The sequence below is a fragment of the Nothoprocta perdicaria genome, unplaced genomic scaffold (assembly GCF_003342845.1).
Source record: "Nothoprocta perdicaria isolate Ctin4 unplaced genomic scaffold, notPer1 scaffold_248, whole genome shotgun sequence".
Taxonomy (NCBI): domain Eukaryota; kingdom Metazoa; phylum Chordata; class Aves; order Tinamiformes; family Tinamidae; genus Nothoprocta; species Nothoprocta perdicaria.
The window spans coordinates 468,210-491,490 of record NW_020455475.1 but is presented as its reverse complement, the minus strand read 5'-3'; the positions used below and the strand labels follow the sequence as shown (position 1 = coordinate 491,490).

At 45.7% G+C, this 23,281-nt stretch overlaps 1 protein-coding gene across 1 annotated transcript in view; it reads left to right on the top strand.

Moving 5' to 3' along the window:
- The window catches only part of RUNX2 (runt related transcription factor 2), a 72,001-nt gene that overhangs the window by 27,167 nt on the left and 21,553 nt on the right, over positions 1–23,281 (top strand). Inside the window, exons 3-4 of the mRNA XM_026039970.1 lie at positions 12,245–12,418; positions 20,757–20,918. Coding sequence (XP_025895755.1) covers positions 12,245–12,418; positions 20,757–20,918 — 336 coding nt within the window. The remainder of the gene's footprint in view (positions 1–12,244; positions 12,419–20,756; positions 20,919–23,281) is intronic.

Here is a 23,281-nt window from a genome sequence, read left to right as displayed (position 1 = left end):
TTCCCTGGTTTTYAGAAGTTACAGGCAGTGGAAGTGATGTGACCTTATCTTAAATAAGGCCACCTCGCTCCTCTCCCTGGCATATCCCGGCCATAAGTGACTTTAATGTCATTCTGGTTCAAAGGAGGAGAGGTTTGATAGGATTTTGAAGGCAGGGACCCTCTCRTTCCTGGAGCACAGGAAGATATGAAGAGTAGATGGGGAGATGTGGAAACCACAGAACTCATTAGAGAGTGCGCAGCTGCGCCTTAATTTTCTCTTTAAATTCAGTGACTGCAGCTCTTGTTATTCRTTAGTTCTCTAGAAGTGGATTTCCATTTATTTTAGGGAAGATTACACCAGAATTAACCCTAAAGGAAGAAACAGATATATAACATTATTGAAGACTCTCATCAAAGCATTATCAAACATTAATATTAAGTCATTAATACAATTATACAACCAAGAAACATTAGCAAAGAAAAGCAAAATGAGCAAAATCACTTTTGCTCTGTCAAATCTGAGTCATGTGCAGAAAGTAAATTATCACAACCATGGTAAAAAAGCGAATATTGGGAATTAGGGATCTGTCCAAGTGGTAAGTGTTGCAGATTTAACAGCACTGAGCTCTCATTAGACTTCTACCAAAATAAAAACCAACACCACCTTCTACTTAAACCTAAACTTCCTTATATGTATGTCTTGAGGTAGGGAAGTGTCCTGTCCCTCTTCTTTGTTGYTGTCTTTTTGTTTTATTTGATTTAGCTGGGAGACGAATTTTACTTCTGAACAAAAGCAAGGTGAAACACCCCACTAAAATACAGCCAATTTCTTCAGCGTCATCAGTGTTACTTGCTTGATTTTCTTTTAGGCAAAAGAGGAATGATATTTTGCATTCCACTTTCCATTGCTGATTGATGGAATTAAATGAGAGTTATGCTGAAAGAAAATTTGTCCTATGTATCTAGTATAAAAGCTGTGCTTATTGCTTCAATGTGCTTTAGTTTCTCAATAGGAAGAAAAAATAGGTTTTAAGAAGTAGATGACACAGTTGGTATCTGAAATTCTAAAACACAAGGATTGATTTTTGGCTTTGCAGACACATATAACTTTAACCATTATTGTGGAAGCAGATATATTATTACTATAAGTCATGTGACCTTAAAACCAAAATGAATAATAAGAATCAAATTTGTACAAGCTGTAAAGACTCCAGGGCCGACCTGTTTCCTGCTAAGACCAGGACTAAACCCCTGCTCACTGCTCTGCCTGGTGGCTTGGGCCCAACACAATCCCACTTTTCCTCTTGTCGGCTCATCCGCCTTTATCCCGTGAATTAAATGAAGATTTGCTGCCCTCAAAACAAAACCTGAGGAGAAAATCTTGCCTTAAATGGAACAAAGTGGTGAGACGTTATTAATAGCATAGGAACTGGTGAGTTATTTCCAGAATTTAAGTCCATTAGTGCTATTTCTACCGTTTTGAAGAGAAAGGCATGAAATATCCTTGCCGCTCTTGTGTTGCGGAGATGTTTTCCTCTGGAGCACTGTAGTGGGCATCCAAGCCTAGTGACTCCCTGAAATAGTAATAGTAATAGTAACAGTAACAATAATAATAAGTGATGACTAGAGATGACTTGGGGCATCATTGTCAATGATGATCTTATGCATTCTCAACCTTTGGACCTATGCTTTGGACATATGTATAGGTGGGCTGTATATGTGCGCTTGCCTACATCTCTGAGAGATACAGACTTCTCAGTGGTGCTTGTGAACAACTTGCAGTTTCCATAACCAGTCATAGAGAGCTGYTGGTTTTTTATTTTCCCTTTTTCTTTTTKTCTGAAACATTGAGCCCACAATGCCCTGCCCAAGCGGGTTTGGGTTTAGMAGTGAAATCAGGGCAGTAGATATAGCACGGTCAAAGCAAAGCCTGCGAGCACCATCAGGTCCAAAGAGCACGTCCTACAGAGGAGAGACCATTGGTGGTGTTCCCACAGTGTCACCTGYGTGTTGGACCTCACTGCCATCTGGTTAAGTGTCCCAGCGCTTCCTTATCTCTCTCCCCAAAACTGAGTGCAAACTCGGCATTTGCTAACTTCATAGTGAAATAAATCCTGCAATTGCCACGGTGAAGCAACGAGACACCAAAGTTGTATCGGGGTAGTAGAAGTGGTGGCAACCATGAGGCAGGCAGAGGGGTTAGTACCCAGCTTTCCAGAATACAGATCCTCGTGGTGTGGGAGACCTACACAGACTCAGCCTCCACTTATCTGTGGCCTTTCATGGGAGCTGGAAACACCGGATGCTTTTGCAATATCAGGCCCACAGTTAGTTAGCATAAGTTGCCCGCCTTGATGTCCTCACACTCCAAATATTGCATACGTGACAGCAGCGAGCACAGGCGATCGCTAAGCCCCAGAACAGCAGGGCTCAAGGAAACCTCAGGMGACCCAGTCCATTTTCCCTCTGAGGAAGTATTATATATACTTAGGTCATCCCTGACATTGTGCCAAACGCTGACAAACCTCCAGAGCTTCCTTCCACTCACTCACCGAGTCTGGGTTTGGGGCATTTTTGTCTCGTTTATACTTAAAAAGGAGCTTGCTGTTATCGTGCACAGATCTCCTGCACCCCAAGTGAAGCCAGCTTTTTCCTGTTCTCTTCTCTGCTGACACCGAGATCAATTGATTATCTGTGTCTTCAGAGAGCATTTCACTCTTATCATGTCCTCCCCTGCTCTTCTCCTCTCTAGACTAAACAAATGTGTTGCCTTCAACTTTTCCACGTAGGTCGTGCTTTCTAAATCTCTCACTATTCCTGTTCTTCTCTGGCTCTAATTTGTCTCTATCTTTCTTGAAGGGAGGTGTCCCAAACCGGGTGAAGGAGTCCAGCTGACTTCTCCCCAATGTGTGTTAGTTACCTTCTATGTCTTACCTGCACCATAGCCATTAATCTCCCCCAGGACAGTGGGGTTTTTTTCTCCCYTTTTTTTTAAACTGAATCTTATTATTCAGTTATCCTACATGACTCACATGCAACTTGCAGTTCACTGTATCCTTAGATCTTTTTCAGCAGTGCAGCTAGCCAATTGGTTATTTATTAGGGTGCACCAGAGCAGTAGATGTCTCTCCATGAACGAACYTACTTTTGCTCTGTGTCATTTTGGTGATTTCTCTGTCATTTCTGCTAGGATCATTTTGAAAACCTGCCCCCTTCTCCAACAGCTGGAGAACTGCTCCCTGCCRCATGCGATCCTGAGGTTTTATAATTTGGCTTTGTATTGCATCACCTAAGATATTCAAGAAAGTAGTGAATATTAATGGACCAACGACAACCCAACCCTGGTGGGATGATGCATAAAATGCGTCCCAATCAGATCTCCATAGTGGGTCAGTGGCAAATCTTGTGACACTGAAATCCTCCATGCAGCCTAGGACTTTCATTGCGCCTTGGCCTTTTAACAGTTTAGAGGGTGTAAATAAGAGCAAAGAACAGTGTTAAGCGTAAGTTTTGCTGGGGAAACCACCAATTCTATATACCTTTCAAAAGGAAGAAAGRGAGACATCCATCAAACTGTCATTACAAATTAGATGCCACAAACCTAAGCTCACGGAGCCGCCAGGAATCTGTAAACCTTTTAAAGGATACGCCTGTTTTTGACATTTAAAATAAAAAATCTTTATAGATTTTTGTGGAGAACGCTGATGGGCCAAGAGCAAAATGACATTTCTCAACTGTCTGACAGACTCCGCAAAACCGAGCACAGGGCCAGTTYTAGAAGCTCAGGTTAATTATTTCTGCGTTATGCCCGGGAACAAATAATAGTTTGTCTGTTTTACCCGCTGAACGGGAAAAGATGTTGGACTGCACTGCGCTCCTTCCTTTTTTATAGCGGCTGCTGCATCTTGGCTTCTGCCGCCACTGAGCCCGCGTTGAGGTGCCCTTTATATAACAATAACTTGATACTACTCAAAATACTTGGCGCTGCGAGCAGGGGAGAGGAATGTAACGAGAACACTTTAGCAGGTCGGAGTGTGAGTAAACGCCGGTAGTTGTGGAATGAGAGGGCAGGGTTTGCAGCGCGCGGCTCTCCCTCCCTTGGCATTCGCGGACCAGAAGAATACGMGGATTAACATACTAGACTCCGTTTATTACACTTGGGTGGATAAAGCAATTATCTGTCTATCAAGGCTGCAGTGCATTGTGCAACTGCATTAACGTGGGCGGGTACGCRGATAAATGCTACGCTGCCACAGAGGGTGCTGATACACAAGATAATCCTTCGAGTCAAACTTGTAAAGACTGTTTTCTTTTGGAGTTTATATCATGTTACCCCTGCGAGTGTAGATTGGAACGGCATCTTTTTATTTTCTTTTTTTTTTTTTTTTTTTTTTTTTAACCACATTTTCAGGTTGCTGCGACCATCTGAATTTTATTAGTAAGGTTATTTTTGAAATATCCCTCCTTCAGTCAAGTTTAAACAATCTGCTTAAAACCTGCTGCCCGGATATAAACACAGTAGTCTCCTAATGCAGCAAAACAATCTGTTGAAAGATGCAGTGCAAACACACACATATCCATCCCTTATTGCTTAACTGCTGTTCCTGCCATGCCTGAATTCCCGTCGCGACCGCAGCGATCGCTCCGTAAGATTCGCTCGGTTTTGGGGGGCGAGGAACAAAACCCAAATTGAAAAGGCGCCTTCTTGCTGTCTAGAGAGCGGCGGGTTGCGTAGCAGCGCGCCACCGGAGAGGTCTTAGACTAGATTAAAGCTAAGCACCTTAAATCTGGTTTAATGATCGTGTTTACATCTCCCCCCTTCTCCTTCTTTCAAAGTAATCAGGTTTCGCAAGCGTTAAGAGAAGCAGCCCCTCCTGCCAGCTGGAGGGAGGCCAGGTCGAGCAGATTTTCTTCACCCTCTCCAGCCCCCTCGCCCCCTTCGCTCGCTGTGATCTTTACTGCTGCTCGCTGCAGCAAGCAAAAGAAGCTGGCGGGCTCTTTATAGGCTGGGTACCTTTGAGAGGGAGAAAAAAAGGCCTTCCTGTTCCTCCAAGTTATTGCGGGATTAGGCCAGGGATGATGAAGTCAGGCTGCGGAGCTTGTGCGCGTCTGCGGGGCTGCCCTCGCGCTCCCTCTTTCCCCCTTAYTCTCCAAAAGGGAGAGAGGGGAGGGTGAGTGCGGATCAGATAGCAGGGATGGAGGCTTGCGTGACGTGCTCTTCTTAGACGAGTCGTGATGCCCCAACACGGGGCTGGGTTCCCAGCACGCGGATTTGTGATGTTTGCAGGTGCTGGGGAAGGGCAAAGGGGGTGTTTTGGAGCAAGGGATTCTCCCCTGCTCCATCCAGCCTGGCCACTCGCATGCTCRTGTCCGCAGGGGACCTTATGTGGCTTTGCATAGCAGCCCAATCCGAGGCAGAATTCAACAGCTCTTAGAAATAAGGAAACTTTAACCCATCAAATGGGCCAATTCTGCTGTGTTAACTCAACTTGGGGCAAGCTTATGGGCCAGCTGGGCTCTTACCACCTGCCCCGCGTCACTCCCTGGGCATCTGCAGAAGCTCAGGGCACTTCTCCCRGTGCAGCAACTGAGGCAGAGCAGCTTTTACCCCGTTGGACCATGAAGTCTTGGTTGCAAGAGGCTGCTTTGCCATGTGCTGAAACCCCCTGGCCTCAACATCTCACTTTTATCTGGCCATGTCCTTGGTGGCTTCTCACAGACCCCAAATGAACTGCCAAAAAAAAAAAAGGAAGAAAGAAAGAAAAGAAGCATTGCTAACACTCAATGTCCTCAAAAGCTTTGCAATGCTTTTCAGGTTTTTTTTTTTTAATTTATTTATTTTTCTTTTCTCTGCAGTAGTTTCAAGTTCGGGCCTTACCTGTTTTGGGTTAAACGTGTCCTTTTGGAAAACAAAAAGAAACGAACTCTTGGTTTCTGCCCATGTCTGAGTGACTCTTTCTGTGTGTACAGTTAGGAGAATAGCTCTTCAGTCTCATGCGAACCGATGCCTTTAGCTATTTAAAATACAAACATCTTTTTTTTTCCCCTCTTCATGGGGTGAATTAAATGCAGTGACTGCACCTATGGAGCTCCTTGTTTTATGAATTCTAAGAACTTTTCCTATGCAGAGCCTATGGCCTAATTATGTAATTATGTCTCTTGGGTAGATTATATTTTTCTTCTCATAATTGTGTCTTTACCCAAGAGACTGGAAGGGTTCCAAACTTTCCACTTCCTTGGGTAAAAATTGTTTGGCTCTCGTTTGCATTTTTTCTTTCTTCCATGAACTTTGAGTTGGGGGGGGCACTGCCCCGGGAAGCCAGGCTGGGGATGCGAGGGTGTCACAAGAGGCCCTCTTCTGACTTGCTTTTTTGTTGTTGTTTTTCCSTTGCAAAGAGCTGATGTGCTGCTTCTGGGCGGCAGCTGATTTATGGCTCTCTTATTTTTACCTCCGGAGCAGAGATAGACCCTGCTTTGGAGCTGCGTCTTGCTGAAATGATGTATCGTCTGGAACTTGGAGCAGAACAATGAGCATCTCGGGTTCCTGCTGAATGTGCAGCCTCGTTCAGGCCCTGCACGGCAGCTCTTAAGAAGCCTTAGGCTCAGTTCTGAATTCCTTTGCTCTGGCATAAATGTAGCTCTTCTGACTTCAGCTTTACAAGGCTGTAGTTGAGTTCAGAATCAAGCCCGCATCAGTTACATCTGATGTATAGTATTGAATGGGACAAAGTAGGAAGATATCCCAAGGAAATTTAGGTCAGTCTGTGCTTAAGTTCAGAAGAATCTATGATGAAATTCAGGAGAATCTAGGTTGAAATCAACAGGACGCGTAATCTGTCCTTTCCATGGTGTGAAACTGGCTCCTGTGAGTATACAGTATGCCCCTAGTACATTAGTATTAAAAGATACATAAGCAGTGTGCTAGTCTCCAAGGTATGTATGTATAGGGTTAGTAGAAAAAAAAAAGCCCCGTTTTTCCCCTCCCAAGTGCTCAACCTGTGGTGAACAGAGGGAATAATCAAAACTTCGGCTCTTTGGCACATGTTGAAGTCAGAGAAAWCCATTTTGGCTGCAAGGTCGCCGCATATGCGTCTGCAGCAGGTGAGAGCCTGGTCCTTGCTTTCCCAGCGCTTGGGCTTTCCCTTGACTTCCTTGCAGAGACACCTGCCTCCCACGGTGTGTTTTTTTGTTGTCGAGACAAAAGTGAGAAAGATAGAAATGGGCGATGACTGAAAATAGCTAACCCACTTGAGAGCGATAAAAACATCTGCTGACAATCTGGTAACCAGATCTCCTGGGTATCACAAAAACTGGTGGGTGGTGCACGGGGTACAAAGAGAGGGAGTCCCTGCATGTCAGCATCTGGGGCGGCCACGTGTAGCACGATCTGATGAGTTTTCAGTTCCACACCCACAAGCTGCAAGATAAAAACACGAGGCCCCTCCTCCCCGAGGAGGTAGAACGAATCTGGAAGCCTCAGCTCCACATTTCCACGCTGCAAGGCAGCCTCGTCGGGGCCCGATTTGCCGCGAGGAGAGCCAGGCTCACGGCCCTTTCCAGTTACCACATCCAGCAGACGCGAAATCGCGTGGCTTTGATCTGAAGACATTCCTCCATTTAGCTTAGACCGGAATGATTAATCTGGAGGCTGAAGCCTCCTTACATCTTCTGCCACGGCTGGAATGTGATAATTTAACAATAGGTTACATGTGTGATTTTAACCCCCGCGAGGCCGTCCCATGTCAGAGTGCTCAAGCAGCAGCGCCGTCACTTGTCTGCCTGGCTGCAGCCTGGGCAGCCTCTGATCCTCTCTGTCACTACTAATTTCATGCAAAACGGTCAAAACTGGTGCTGCAGTGGATTAATGGAGGTGCTTTTTGGTCACCAGAAATGGCAATACCCAGTTTGGTGCTTGGTTCAGAATAGCAGAGTAGTGTGGTGAGAGACCAGACTGCTACTTGCTGTCATTTTGGTGCGATTCACAGATTTCTTTTATTCTAACATGCTTAAACTATGACAATAGACAAATTAGAACCACTTGTATAGCTTTTGTCTATCAATTCTTGACTATTTTCTTGTCTTTGCTATATCCTTGCCTGTGACCTGCTACATTTCAATGGTCTCTTGGTCCCATCATTGCTCAGTGCATTTTGTAAAAATGCCAGTCTTTCTAATTTTATTTAAAAAAAAAAGTTTCTATAGCAGAGACTGCCTGCAACCAGAAGTATTTTGTCCTCTCTCCCACTGTGCAAAATCTTCCTTGTAATGAAATAACTGGCACTAAATGCAGCACTAAAATGCAGTGTTGCTTGTAGGACTGGCCTACAACCCTAAGTACTGCTACTGGGATAGCTCCAACATTATCCTATTCTTCATATAGYTTCATGCTACTATTTAATGTGATTGCTGCTGCAGCAGCTCACCGATCCACACGGAGCTATCCACACTATTTCCCAAATGCTTTTTCCTGAAATAAAATTATGCCTCACGACGAAGACCGAGGAACACAGCTTTTCTCTGCATCCTCCCCTGGGATCAGGAATTTCGCTGTCAACGGACACATACATCAACGCTGAGATGAAAAGCAGCTTGCAGAATGAATTTTAAACATGTAGCACATATTTCATTGCTTCTGCTTATGTGCTGCTCGGAAAACCTTTTTAGAGGGTTTTGGCATATACTCCTTGGCTGCTGCTGGCCGTTAAGAGGATTTTTGCACAGGCATCGGGGCAAGAGAGGTCCCTAAGGTGCTTGCACTTCCTCATGAGCCCTTCCTGAACGTGAAGCTTTTGTCTCGTTTCTCACCAGCATTCAACATGGGCCATTTTCACTGGGGAAACGGGGCTTCTGTCTCTGGATTGCTTTGTCACAACCAGGCTTTGCGTTGCAGCCTCAAATGTTAAGTGGCCGTAAGAGAAGGACAAGCCTGTCTTTGGCCCCTTGCAGCTTCATTGATGCCTGGGGCCTTCCAGATGTTCTGGAAGTCTGGATATTTTTGGGTTTTTTTTTTAAGTGGGTGGGGGGAGTGGATGGGATCAAACCCCCACATCTCCACATTATATCTGTTCAGATGTGGGAACCTTTCTTCTTTCTTCACTTCCCTGCTTAGATCGAAGAGCTCCGCTGTCCTCAACAGCCRCTAGTTGTCTTGCTGGAGTAGATCTAGCTAAGTAGAAGTAAGGCACATAGTTAAATATAACCTCCAGTCAGGAAAAGCTATGGAGCTTCCTTTTTTTATTGGCCCATAGGCCAATAAAACCCGATGTAAACAGAGCCAGGGGTTATCAGCACAGGTTGATGCAGGAGCAATGACCTATATAAAGAGCATTCACTGAGCTGGGAGACGCAGTTAAAATAGCTTGTGCACTGGTTTGTTAGTGAAGGAGGTTGTGATGCTTCTGCAAAAGGGTGTCGTGCAAACCTAGGGCAGGTTTTTTTTGTGTGAAAATTCAACGTAGAATCTTTTCCAGGTAAAGTTAGGCTTGATGTGTGAGCTTCACCTGCTCTTGAGCCCTCCTGARCTTGCTGAGAGCAGATGATATATTGCGATTAGGAATGGCTGTGARTAAAAGAGAAGAGGGAAGGGGGGGAATTTACCCAGAAAACAGCAGAAAATGCAGTTGACAACGGCAAAAGCAAATACAGAAAAAATGCAGGGGAAAAATAAAAGATGGGGAAGGAGAAATCCCAAGACAGTTCTGCACCCATGTGTTTATGTGTTTGGGTGAAAGCTGTTTTTTTAGGTTTAACAGCACCCAACTTGTACAGGTAGTAATTTACATAGATTGCAAAGATAATGCTGAGGAGTAGATGTTATCCTGTTAATTAAGGTGCCATTAGAGTGTTGTTACAAGCCCACCAAAAATCATTCCCCATTTAAACTGATTGATACCTTCTGAGGAGTGCAGCAGCTGATATTTTTGTGGAGCCCTGGTACATGGCACCACCTTCTCTTTAATGAAAGCTCCCGCCTACCACATGTTTTTATATTGAGTCATCCTGGGGGAGAAAAATCTTACTTCAAAGTACAGAATAATGGGTCAAYTAATTAATTCTCTTAAATTGCTAGAGAAGTTTCTCCAATATTAAATTCCATCCAGTTTCATCCCGTCTCTCAGCCTGAATCCTTCAGTTTTCTATCCAGGGCCATGGCTTCTCTCAGTCCAGTTGTGAATTAGCTGTACTTAGTCCTCATGTTCAAGTGAAACTGCTTTGTCTACCATCACATTCAGGCAACTTAGGCTCAGCTAGGAAATGGGGACCCTTGTACCTATTGTGGTGATAGACACCATTAAAATGCATTTAATGGTGCATGGTTCCATGTGATGGTTCTGTGGTCAGATCTCAAGACTCAGTGGCCACCTTTATTCTGTCAGAATAAATGAAACAGTCACAGAATTTGGATTCTTAAAATGAATTAGGGGCAATCTGACCATGCCTACAAAGCTCAACTCCCTTAGCCCTCAAGGAGATGGCTGCCCTCAGACTGCTGACTAAGAATGTGATTTATCTCAAATCACTGGGGATCACCTGGAAGGGTTCAAGCTGATCTCAGGCCAAACCATATGGGGGACCCTCCTTACATGCTAAAAGCATAAAATATATACCASCACGTTGCAGTGCTTGTGCCTGTGCTCTGGGATGGAAGCAGCCTCTATTTCTGGGTTGTCATCCATGAGCCTGGGCTCCCATGTCACCTCTGTTCCAGGTTCTTTGTGTGAGTGTAGCTGGTAGCTCAGGGAAAGGTTCATTGCTTGTAATAATAACTCATGGAGAGGGCATCTCATTAAACTAGTCTTGTGAGCTCCCTCTCTGACCAGAGAAGGAAGAAAAAGCAAATTCAGAAGGTGAGTCATCCCATTTTAAGACCGGTGTCAGAGACAAATGAGATGAATTACCCTCTGGAAGCAACTATTTCTTTCCATTAACTGTAGAGGAAGTCTACATTAGAGGAGTTTAGACTAGAAGCCTGATTTATGAATGGCTAAAGTTAGGTAAAATCAGTCCTGACCTTAGTCTCTCTGTGTGCTTGTTTCTCCATATGTTGAATGCATCAACAACGCCTTCACTGCCTCACATGCAAAGGTGCCTTTGGGTGAGGAGCATCCTTTGAGCCCCTTCAGAAGGAGTTAAACCTAGGAGTAAAAACACATTGAGACAGAGAGAAAAATTTTTATTCTGAGACATCTGAATGACAGCAGGAACCAACCTGCTGGATGGGCCATCCGGTGCTTTTGCCTTTTTTTTCTCCATTCCATTTTGACAGCTGAGCACCCACAACTTTTCTCAGATGTGGTTGTGCAGCCAGGGCACAGGCAGCTGCTGCTGGGGCAACACAGGGATGTTGAGGAAGGTGACAAAGGAGAAGGGCAAAGCAAGGGCCTAGTCTTGGCCAGCAGCTTTGATGGCTTTCCCTGCTATATATCACACTTCTTTAAGGAAGGCAACTATTAACTTTTTGGAAAAGCTCTCAAGTTGGAGAGGAGTGAAAGCTTAGAGCTAGCTGTGACAGAAGGAAATGCAAAACAAAACAAAAAAAAGCATGCATTTTCTTAGGAAGAATGTCCACAACACATACAGCAGGCATGGAATTATTGTCCCACTTGGTAACACATACTTCATGAGTATATTAATATCTAAGGCTAATATCTGAGGCTTAGTTTGCACAGAATCACAGAATGGTTGAGGTTGGAAGGGACCTCTAGAGATGATCTTCTCCAGCCCCCCTAGGAACACCCAGAGCACGTGGCACAGGGTCACATCCAGGTGGGTTTGGAAGATCTCCAGAGAAGGAGACTCCACTGCCTCCCTGGGCAGCCTGTTCCAGGGCTCTGTCACCCTCACAGTGAAGAAGTTCTTCCTCACATGCAGATGGAAGAAAATGTTGCTCCTTTACCTATCCAGTGCAGTTAAAGCAGGAAAAAAAAAAAAAAAAAAAAAAAAAAGAGAAAGAAAAGACCTTGCATGGGTGCCCTCATGAGTGCTTATTTTGATCCAAATTATAATGATACACATCTCTGCAGGCACAGCTGTACTCAATATGGTTTTCACCAGCACAACCATGTCCAAAACACAAGTCCCCACACCAATGTCACTATGCTACCAGTGGACAACTGAGATACCTATAAAGTCCATTAATCTCATAATAGTCCTTAGAGACCATTTTGTCTTTTTTTCTTCTTTTTTTTTTCTCTTTTTTTTTTGTATGGTAAATTATTAAACCTTGTTATTAATGCTTTTATTTTATGATTTGCTGTTTCCAGGGCACAGACAGAAGCTTGATGACTCTAAACCTAGTTTGTTCTCTGAACGCCTCAGTGATTTAGGGCGCATTCCTCATCCCAGTATGAGAGTAGGGGTCCCGACCCAGAGCCCACGGCCCTCTCTGAACTCTGCACCAAGTCCTTTTAATCCACAAGGACAGAGTCAGATTACAGGTAAGAGACAGAATCATAGGTTCGACTTGCACAGGCAACGGTAGTAATTGCTTATGGATATTTGTGTCTCAACTGTAGTAAAAAGAGGCTGTTACAGAGTGAGAGACGTGTTCCAAGCAAAGCTAGGAGGGGAGTGGATTTTTATGCAGCATTTGAAGCTGAAAATGTTGTTCTTTTTCAAAGTTACTTTCTGTCAAATGTCCAAAATAGTCAATCCAGATAAATCAAAGAGGAATCTGGTGAAATTCTAATTGTCGTTCTGCATTTACCTCTGTATGTGCAATAGTATTTGTTAGTGTATATTAGACTGAATGTTTTTATTCACTTACTACACACGGGTGGTGAGGAAAACAGGCAACATGCAATGAAAGTTCTAGCAGGATTCTRGTATTTTCTCCTGTGGCAATTTCCTTCTAGCACCAGTGCTGATCACTGTTACAATAAAGGAACTGGATTCCATAGAAATCCCCAAAAGTTACTYGCCAAGGACTGTATGCAACATTTATGATTGCATGCTCAGAGACAGATCTGATAGTGGTGAGAAGGAACACAAAATGCCACGTGTCACAAATTGCAAGACTGAAATAGGATGTTTATCTGCAGTCATGCCAGAAGTTTGCAACAAAACTGTCAACCCTACAAAATAAACTGATTCTGTTGTTTTTATAAATGCAGAGCTTTAGCAGATTGGCTCTATTTTTTTTTCTTTTTAGAAGAACTTCAAAAAAATGTAGCTTATTTTGGCTATTTCTACACTAGAAACTTGTGCTGATGCTTTTTGTGTCTGTCCAGGATGTGAAGAAGTCTTGCACCTGACCAGTTCAGTTGCTAGAACTGTTGGAGAACTTAACGTAGATGCGGGTCTGCCARCAAAACTCTTGGGTCGATTTACCTGAGCTGTTTTAAACTCAGTTTTACTGCTATACCTGCATGTACACTAGGAGTTGTTTGCCAAGGCAATATACCAGTATTCCTGTACTGGTAACGCACTCCTAGTACAGACATAGTCTTTGAGTCAGCCTAGGAAGATTTCTGGTTTCATGTTTCAAGTGGTTTTGACATGATACCAGCTGAAACTTAGTGGTTTTAACAAAGTGTTGTGGCTTTCTTCTTCTTTCTTTTTCTTCTTTTTAAAGTTCAACTGGTTTATTAATTTGTAGTAAGGAAGAGGAGTAAGTGGGTTAATCTGAACCCAAAGCAGTCAGAGAATTGAAACAAAAAATTGTTCTTATGAGCTGTGGCAAAGTTCTAGAGCAAGAAGTTGAGCTTTAGCTAGTGTAAAGTATTTTAAATATATGACACATGTTGATATTATTCATTACATGGTACCTGCTACCCACCAGCTTCCCAGAGCAGGATTTTTGGCCAGGATTAATGTTTTGTCAGTTGGACATGTGAAGTCAGGACTCTAGTGCTCATCATCATCTGTGTGGAACTGCCATACTAAAACTCTTTTATTTTAAGCTGTTTTCCTGTGTCACACAGTGATTTGGGACATGATGGTTCCCAGGAAAGCARGGGAGAAGGGAGGGAAAACATGAGGCTATAATCAGCTCCTCTGCTTGTACCTCCATAGTTTACCTGTCATGCAACACTATATCTAGGAGTGAAGGAGGGTGTTTTTTTTCCTGCTCCCATCTGGTGATCAGCTTATGCCYTAAAGCACGAGAACTAAGATCCCCTTGTAATTTTCTTCCCAGCTCAGTGTAACTTCATATGCTGTTCTCATTCCCCTAAATGCTTCCCRTGGCAAATGTTCTGCTGGGCTTGATTAATAGGGTACTTGGCTGCCTCATTACGTATCAGCGGCAGCCTTCACGGATCCAGGAGGTGCAAACTTCAGATGAGGTTTAAATAAGCCCGAGTGCAGACAAAACCAYGTGGTGTTTGCTGGCTGTTCCACAGTTTTCAGAGCCAGCGGTCGGACGCTGGGAGCCCAGCACCTGCCGGGGCTTCGCTGAGAGAGGGAAGAGGTGGCACTGGGGGGCAGAGGGAAGCGAGTGGAACCRAGAAAACGGGGCTGGCTTTCCACGCTCTCCTGGACTATCTGCTTGCCCTGCCAGATAGACTCGTAGGCACGGGACACTTTGGGATCCCAAGGTGCTCCCGTTTCCCCCAGAGCACTGCGGGCTCCTTCTGTCCATCCTAACCTGCAAAAGCTGCCACGCACTTTGCTGCTCCCCAAAACGCAGATGCCTTTGCAGACAGGACCCAGTGTGCTCCCTGTGCCCAAGGGAGAGCAGGTGTGGGTGACGCTGRGGAACTGCAAATGTGGGCCTGTTGGGTGCAGGTGCTGCCATCTCCACAGCTGCCTTAGTGCAGTGCAGTGCTCAGCAGGGACTGCCTGCTTGGTGCTCTGGTGGTCTGGGTAGTCCCACAGCGGGTATAGACCCTTGTCCAAAAAACAAAGGCTTTGTTATTACCTTTGCTGGAACGAAGCARTTCTTCTGGACATACCTCTGCTTCTTAATCATTTTGCCTAGTAACTTAGGGAAACTAATTAATTCCTAACAGCCTGAACAGTAAATACTGGTTTCCTATGACAAAATCCATATTATTACTGGTAAGCACGTAAACTGTTTTTGTTTCGTTCCACTTGAGGTGTTGCATAGTTACTGCATGATTAAACCAAAATAATATTTAAAACCTGGCTAGCCCACACCTGAGTATGAAAGAACTCAGCACTTTGGGGTTCACTCTTGCATKTCTTTTCTGTGTCTGGACTGTTTATTTTCCTAGGGTATCAGAATACAGATTTTACAAATCACAGCGCAGCCCTAAACTGCCACAAGCCCAGGCTGTGGCAGTGCGAGGCACAGGGTTGCCCTTATTCGACATGGCATTTTAACTAGGATTCTGCCAAAGCAACACTGAAGGGTCATTAAAAAACAAATCGCCCAATAAGCAGATGCCTTTGCTGAGGCAATACAGATTCAATTTGAAACCTGCTTGCTGCCCATAAATCAAGAATCCTGTCTGCTCACATTTGGATACTGCTATATTTGCCCTTTTTCTTTTTCTTTTTTTTTTTCTTTTTTCTTTTTTCTTCTTTTCCCTTCCCTAATTTCCTTCCCTAATGGAGCTCAAACAACTCGCTCCCGTTTCGAATTACCTCCCCGGTCAGACATTGAGTTACTGTATGGGCTGCTCYGTAGGAAACGAGGGAAGCCCTTGCTTTCCCAAAGTGCAGCCGGGCGAGGACGGGCGCGTATCCGCTGGGAAGAGGCGCAGGGATCCAGGCAGGAGCGCGGTCGGCGTGAGCGGCTGCGCTCCGGGCTGTCAGGTGGGAGTTCACTGAGGTTTCAGGCTCCCTGGCACTGCCTGATCTGTTGGCGAGCTGGGTGACTGCAGTAGCAGCCCTTGAAAGTGGGTCCTGTGCAAGTTGGGGCTTTTTTGTTTGCTTTTTTATTTCCCACTCTTACCTGCTACCCTCTTCCATGTGYATTGGCAACGTTCAGCTTCCCTTTCCCATTTCTTCTTGCTTTGAGGTAGAAAGCAGTGGAAGGGATTCGGAGTTGATTTATCCTAGGACTAGTCACAGGATCCCCTCAACCATCCCACAGAGATGGTTCTTCAGGGCAAAACTGAGGGCAGGAAGCGGCTTCGGCCCTTGGCATGGAGGATCCAGTGACACAGGTCCTCCTTAATTTGTTCTTTCAATACTTCGGGGACACTTTTTCCCTTCTGCGTAGGCTGGAGGAGGGCCCGCTCTCACCACAGCAYTGTCGTGGTGCTCAGCGTGGAGCTGCGAAGCAGCTGCCTCAGGCACCASAGCCAGTGGGAGGTTTGGGGTTCGCACAGACACCAAACACAGTAGCCTCTGAGGAGTCATTCTCAGAGGATGATTAACCCTAATTGAAAATTCCCAGGTAACTTAAAGCCAACACCAGTAGTTTAAGAAAGTCCATACAGGCCGACTGATGTTCTCCAAGACCATCGGCCGCCCTCCAGGTTTGAAGCAGACACCACAGGGCGCCCGTGAGGCCTGCCAGGTGCTGAGGACCTCCCCAGCACTCGCACCACACCGTGGCACTGTCCAAGGCCAGCACTGCGCTCCAAGGTGGGCGGCCAGAGCAGGCGCTGGCCTGGAGAACGCCCTGGAGAGGTGGCCCAGGGCATGGGTGGCCCAGGTGCCTGCGGCAAGTTGGGCCCTGGGCTTTGGACAGATTGATTGCGTCCTCCAGGCTACTGGCAAGGTGCCTCTGCCAACCCCTGTCTGGCAAAGCTTCTGTCCCTATTCTTTTAATTTTTTTTTCCAATTTATTTTCCTTCTCTTTACAATCTACTTTTTTAAAAAAAGAATATTTTTTCCCTTTAGAAATGTGACTCTTGGGGCTGGGGGTGGGAGGAGGAACATTTTTAGAGGCTCTTAAGGCCAAAATCTGGTCCCAATTATGCCAGCATCTGCCAGGGTGTAACTCCGCTGGATTCAGCTTTGCTGATGGAGCCAGGCAATGCAGAGCAAGCCCGAGGCTTTTCACTGGGCCGAAGAAACAGCCAGAAAGGAGAAGGAGGCTGCGTTTTGGTTGTTGTTGTTTTGCTGGGTGTGGACGGGGGGGTTACGACAACGGCGCGTTTACTCACGCAGAAAGTCATCTTGGCCTTGTTAGGCGCATAACTGCGTCTCTTTTGCTTTTGGTGTTTTCCAAAGATAGCTCCAGACAGCTTGTTTTTGTAGTATCAGCGGCAGTCCTCGTACAGGCAGCAGCTGACTGAACTGGAGCTGATGGCTGGCTCCAAGTGCGGGTGTTTCTGTGAAGCATGGGCACGCACGCGGTGCCCAGGCTCAATCCGCCGCGCGGCACCGAGCTGCGACACGCTCTCAGGCGCTGTTTCAGCTTAGGAAATGGGATAAGGATATATTTTTTTTTTCTGTAGCAAAGCTTTGCAATTCTATTCCCAAAGCAATAGAAAACCTAGGTCCTCAGGGCTGTTTAAGGCCTTTTTCTTCACTCTTTCGACAGTTTTGAACATTTCCATTGAAGGAAGTGAAGATGTCCTGCTGGAAACGCAGTGCAGGTGATGGGAGAAGTGGGTCACTGCGGGGGTTGTTAGCCCTTTCATTTCACATTGTCTGCAGCCCATGCAATCTCAGACTGGTTCTTAAAGAGTCGTWTTGTCTCTGAAGACGTATGCAGGCRACTGCAGGCAACAAGCAGCTCAAACTGAGAATATCCAGAGACAAAACAATCTGCAAGCTCTTGGTATTTCCCATTCCAGAGAGGTTTACCTGGCAGCTCGAGCAGGAAGCAGCGACGTTTGTGTCCCACGGGCTCGTTTTGGCCACTCGTGCCCCGTGTTAGGAAAGGCAGCGCGTTTCTGCACACCCACACYGGCATAGCAAAAATATTTATAAAAGGAGGACGGCTACGCAAAATCACTCGAGATCTTTTGAGGGCAGAAATTCAGATCTCTGCCTTCTTGGCCCTTCTGCAGGGCTCCAGCCTTGCTGTCTGAGCAAGCAAGTGGGCAGCTTTTGCCCAAGCCCGCTCTGTGCACTTTTTCATTCGTTTCTATTTTTTTTCCACCCTTGTTTTCTAGGGATTCCTTTAGGCAGGAATTCMTGTTCGCTCTGCCTCAGCGCTCTGGGATTTCTCATACGTTGTGGGCTTCTAGCCCTCGCAGAGACGGGCTGTGCCTGCCAGAGCACATGATGCCGCATGTGACAGAGCAAAAGTTTCCGGCCCCCAGAGCCCCAGGAGCTGCCCGATAACCTGGCAGTGCTCACGAGCCCTCTGGGCAGAGCTAGTGAGGAAATGTGCTTCTTGGACAGGAGGCCAAGGAAAGCGGCTCGCAGAGCTGCTCCTAGTTTCTCCGTCCCTGGTGCGTGCTCCCACAGCACCTCTAAAAGCAGGGAGACAGGCGAGCAGGCGTTCCCCACACACGTCCTGATGCTCCCTCCTACCCAAACCTTTTGGGTCGTCAGTAGACGCTTTTTTCAGGGCATTTACTCAAAGATCCGGTGAAATTCAGGAGGAAAATATATTTGCAATATAGCGTCTTCACCACCTTCAGTTTTTCTCAAAAGTACTTGGCAGTTTGCAAACTCACGGTTTGGCTCTCATCAAGAAATGAACCCAGACTTAAAAATAAAAAGAAAGGAGAAAAAGGAAAAGAAAGAGATCTGGTAATGTGACAGAGAAGTTGGGATGAGCAACAGAGCTTCTGTGTATATTTAAGCTAAGTTTTCTGAGGATGTAAGAAATGCTTCTGGGTCAGACTCATGGTGCATTCAGCCTCCTATCCCACCTCAAACGGGGCAAAATGAGATTGTTCATTATATATGAGATTATTTATTACTCTGGAAGACTGCATGAGCGTGGTCACTTTTTGCAGTGCATTCGTCTTGTGCCCCCCACCCAAGCATGTACACTTGTGAAATTAAGGGTGCTAGATGTAAAAGCAAATGTAGCTTGGGTGTTCAAAGTGGTGAGAGTGCCAGAAACACTCAGGATCTTTCTTTTCTTCCATGAGGGTGGCACTCTGAGATGCAGCATGAACCTCCAGAAGGCAGTTCCTATCGTCAGGCTTTCACCATCTTAAACCAAAATTCTTTGAAAACACCTTCTCCAATGATTTTTTTTTTTGTCTGCCTTTACCTGCTATATAATTTCCTTCAAGCATTGGAGCTGACCTAATATCAAAAATTTAATGGAGTCTCATTTGGACTTAGAAACAGAGATTGAAAACCTCTTGGAGTTTGAAGGAGCTTGGATTTGAGATTCTGTTCCTGACACATCATTAATTTTAAGATTGTTTTCCCAGCAAACCTAGGCTTTCCGTTCCCAGTTGAAGATCATTTACCATTGACTGAATGGTGAATTATAGTAGTGGAATGAGGCAGAGAAATATGTCGATATCAGATATAACAACGAGCAGTCAGTCAAATTTGAACCTGCGCCAAGCTATACAACCATAGCCTTGAAATTGTTAAAACAAAGAAGTTCATTACATTTAATGATCAAGTGTCCCTTGGATTTCTGAGTAGCATTTATGTTAACCATTTATATTACTCAGCTCTAATATAAATGGCAAACTCAGGGAAAATCCTCTTAAAATTAAATTGGATTTTTTTTTCTTTTATCTATATGGTTATTTTGCTATGAGGAAGTATCTGCTTTCCAGACATCTCTTCAAACAAATCATGTCTGAACAGAAAAAATAAACAAGAAATAGCTGAAACTACAAGGTTTTGCTGTGTGGAAGAGCAGAGAAAGGAGTTTAAAAAAGGGGGRAAAAAAAGATGAATTTCCTGGGAAAAAAAAAATGCCTTTGCTTATGCCATGTGGCTATCACATTTCTGTCTACAAAGCAGGGCCTTAAGACACTGCTCAAATATAGCAGGTTCCCCAGACGGGGAGAACCTGATGTGCTTCACTGGAAATATCAGGGAGAACCTGGAGGAGAGCGCGACGGTTTCTGTCAGCCACTTCAGGGACAGTTTTCTGTTCTCCTGTGGGGTCCAGACCAAACTTTTGGTTGACGGTTGAAACTGTTTTCATCAGAAACGAAAAATAGTAATTTATGAGGAAATCAGGGGTCATTTTATCACTAGGCATGAACTGAGAGCAAATGAGTTGCAAATCCCCAAAGCAGTGGCTAAAGCCAACCCTTCCTACTTCTCACTCAGCTCAATCCACCAGAGCTTCAGCAAAAACATGAGCTGTATTTATCCTTAAAATCATTTCCTCCATAATAAGAAAGTCCGTCTAAAGGCATCTTTAGCTGCCAGTCCTTGCCCCAACTCATTTGGTTTCATGTTGTTCTAATTAAGGTGACTGTAGGTAATTGGACCAGTACCCAAAGGGGACATTTTTGGCCAGATGCTACTAAGATTAATGCCATTTTCCTCCTTGGACAGCCAGTTCAGTGCTGAAAACACTTCTGTGTAATGTTTTAACTGGATTATGGCTTGACAGACGTGCCAAGTACTAACTTCAGAGCCTCCCCACCTCTCCAGCCCGCTCCTGCGCGCGGCGGCAGCRTGTCCGGGCGTCCCCTCTGCTCTCTGCTGAGCACCCCAACCCCAACCTCGCCGTCTAACGCTCCGTTAGACCTGGACRAGGGGCACCAGGGCTTTGCAGAGCGGCTGCGGGGCCTTTCTAAGCACTGCTCACTGCTGGGCACTTGGACCCGCTCTGTTCGTGCCGCCCCGAGATGCTGCCGCAGCACAAGGAGCACGGGCCCGCATGGAGCAGGTCATGGTTCCTCATAGCACTGGTAGCACTGGTGTGCGTGTGTGCAGSAAACTCCCTTCTTTTCGTTAGGCTATTGGCTCCCTAAACGTTGCCTGCCCTTTTGTTTTAACTCTCTCTCGTTTTTGTTTTTGTTTCCCTAGACCCCAGGCAGGCACAGTCATCCCCTCCATGGTCSTACGACCAGTCTTACCCATCCTACCTGAGCCAGATGACTTCACCGTCCATTCATTCCACAACTCCCCTGTCCTCCACCCGAGGCACGGGACTGCCTGCCATCACCGATGTGCCCAGACGCCTCTCAGGTAAAGACCACGTTTCACCTACAGCAGTTGTGCGGGGTGGCCCTAGGCCGGTGGMCACGGTGGCAGCAGAGCGAGCAGCGCTCCAGGATAGCCGGGTTCCGACCCCACGGGTGGGGGCCAAGCCTCTTCCTTTCTGAAGAGCTGCCGTGTGTTGATCCCCTTGAATGTCTCTAGGTCCCTTTCAGATCAGTTAATTTTTCCTCTTTTTTTTTTTTTTTCCTCTGTCGGGAACCTGGTTCTGTGCTCAAGTTCTCTTTTTTTCCCCTACAAGAGGGCGTTTGCATGTTTTGAACTAATTGTGATCCTTGATTTTGGGTGATTCTCTTCAAATGTTTTGCTTTTGTGTTGTGTGCGATATTGGACATCCTGACAGATAGTTGCCTTGAATAATTCCGACTATGATTCCTTCTCTCTCATTTCAACCCAGTAGTTCCAGAAAGCCTGTTTCCTTTGTCTTTAAGCCTGTGTCTTTAAGATRCCTATCAGAAACTAGTTGAGTCACTTTAGGGTAAAGATTGGACAAATTGGGCTTTGGAGTGATACAGGAGTGACGAAATACATTTAGGAACCTAGACAAGACAGCAGCTAGAAGCTGAGACTTTTTTTTTTTTATCAAGCCAAAGTATATTTGCATACTGTGCAATTCATCTCTAATGGTCCCAGTGATAAAACCAGCTGTGCAAAGTAATCTGATTGCCCCACAGTAAGATAGAGCCTGTCATGGCACACAGTCACCCTGTGCATCTTGCCAAAAAGGAGGAACCTTAGGGGAGGGTGTCTCGCTATTAAACTCCAACCTCACAAGTGTGGGAATAGTAGCAACGTATGCCAAGAAGCATATGTAATGTAAAGCAAGCCTTTATGATTCATTAATAAAAACCAAAGAATCAGTCTTATTACATCTATTTTTTCCATGTTTGCAAGATATTATTATAATCTGGGATCCTGCTGCCGTGCACCTGTTTGACTCCCAGCCAGGTGAATTGCTCGCTGCCTTGTTTTCCCCTTCCACCAAGCTCTGCAAACGTTGATCACTCCACTGAGCTGCATCGCTGACAAGCTGAACCCCGGCCAACAGGCGTGTAGGATTTGGTTAGCGTAGACTCCTAATTTCTTTCATCTTGGAGCGGGGAAGCTTCGTTTTGCAAGCAAGCAGCTGCAAAGCCCTCTGCGGTCCCTGCGCTTTTCAGAGCGGCCCAACGTACCCGTGCGGGCCACAGGTTGCAGGGCAGTGGAGCAGGTTCCTGTGGGCGCCCTGTGCGATGCTGACTCGGTTCAAACAGAACAAGCTGGGCTCGATTCGGTGCAAGCGCTTTGTTTGGCCTGAAACAGGTTCCCTCTGAGCTGGAGTCTCCTGGCGGGCCGTGTTGTCGAATCGGTTATTTTTGCAATTTGGCCCCCAGCGATACCTGCAGGGAAGGCTCGGCTGGGACCACAGCAGCTGTACAGCAGCTTGCTTGCCCTGCAGCCCTCGCTTGTCTGGGTGCAGTCAGACGTGAGCGCCTCGCATGTGGGCACAGGCAGCGTGACTGGAAGAGCGAGCTCTGTGCATTATGTGGCCGTATACTGAACTTTTCACTTGTGCTCTACTGTAGGCTGGCCTTACTTTCCTTGCCCTTCGCCTTTTGGGGGGTCAGCCCGTGCCCCCAAGGTGTTCTCACCTTTTCCCAACACAGGTGGCTGGCCTCAGGTTAGCTTCCAGGTTAGAAAAGCAAGCTGTGATCTTCCCCAGTGCCAGAGATTGTCTGCAGATTTTGTGGACATTCGGGGTTACAGCAACGGACTTTGGAGGTTGGAGATGGTCTCTGGCTCTAAGGCAGCAAGAAGCTTCACTGTAGCTCCCACTGGAAACTCCATGGATCTTCTCAATGTTTYCCACCCGGTAGAAAAATTCATTGCAGCACCACAGTGAGCAAGAGCAGGATCTGTCCCCCAAGCATGTAATGCATGGAAAGAAGTGCAAGTTTAAAGCTGCCCATTGCAGCAACCAGTTTATCCCTCGCACTGACAAAACCAGACCTCCATTCACGTGGTTGATATATCTTTCAGAAGAGAACAGAATTTCGAAGGGAGTTAAAAATGACTATTAAGAGCAATAGAAAACTTCAGACACCCCCAGAGCATAAGGGAGAAATTAGAGTTTTACAAGGTCTTGAATAAAAACAAACTTTGCTTCTCAATACAGTGGCAGAAATCTGATTATCAAGGCTGTTAAAAATATACAAGGTAATTTTAATGAATTCCATATTTACTGCCTGTTGCTTAACATCATGCAGGAGGAGCAGTGAGTAACCCTGAGGCCTCACGTGTCACCCCTGAAGGCCCAGAGCTTCCTACCTGCCCCATCCTTGTGTCACCCAGCC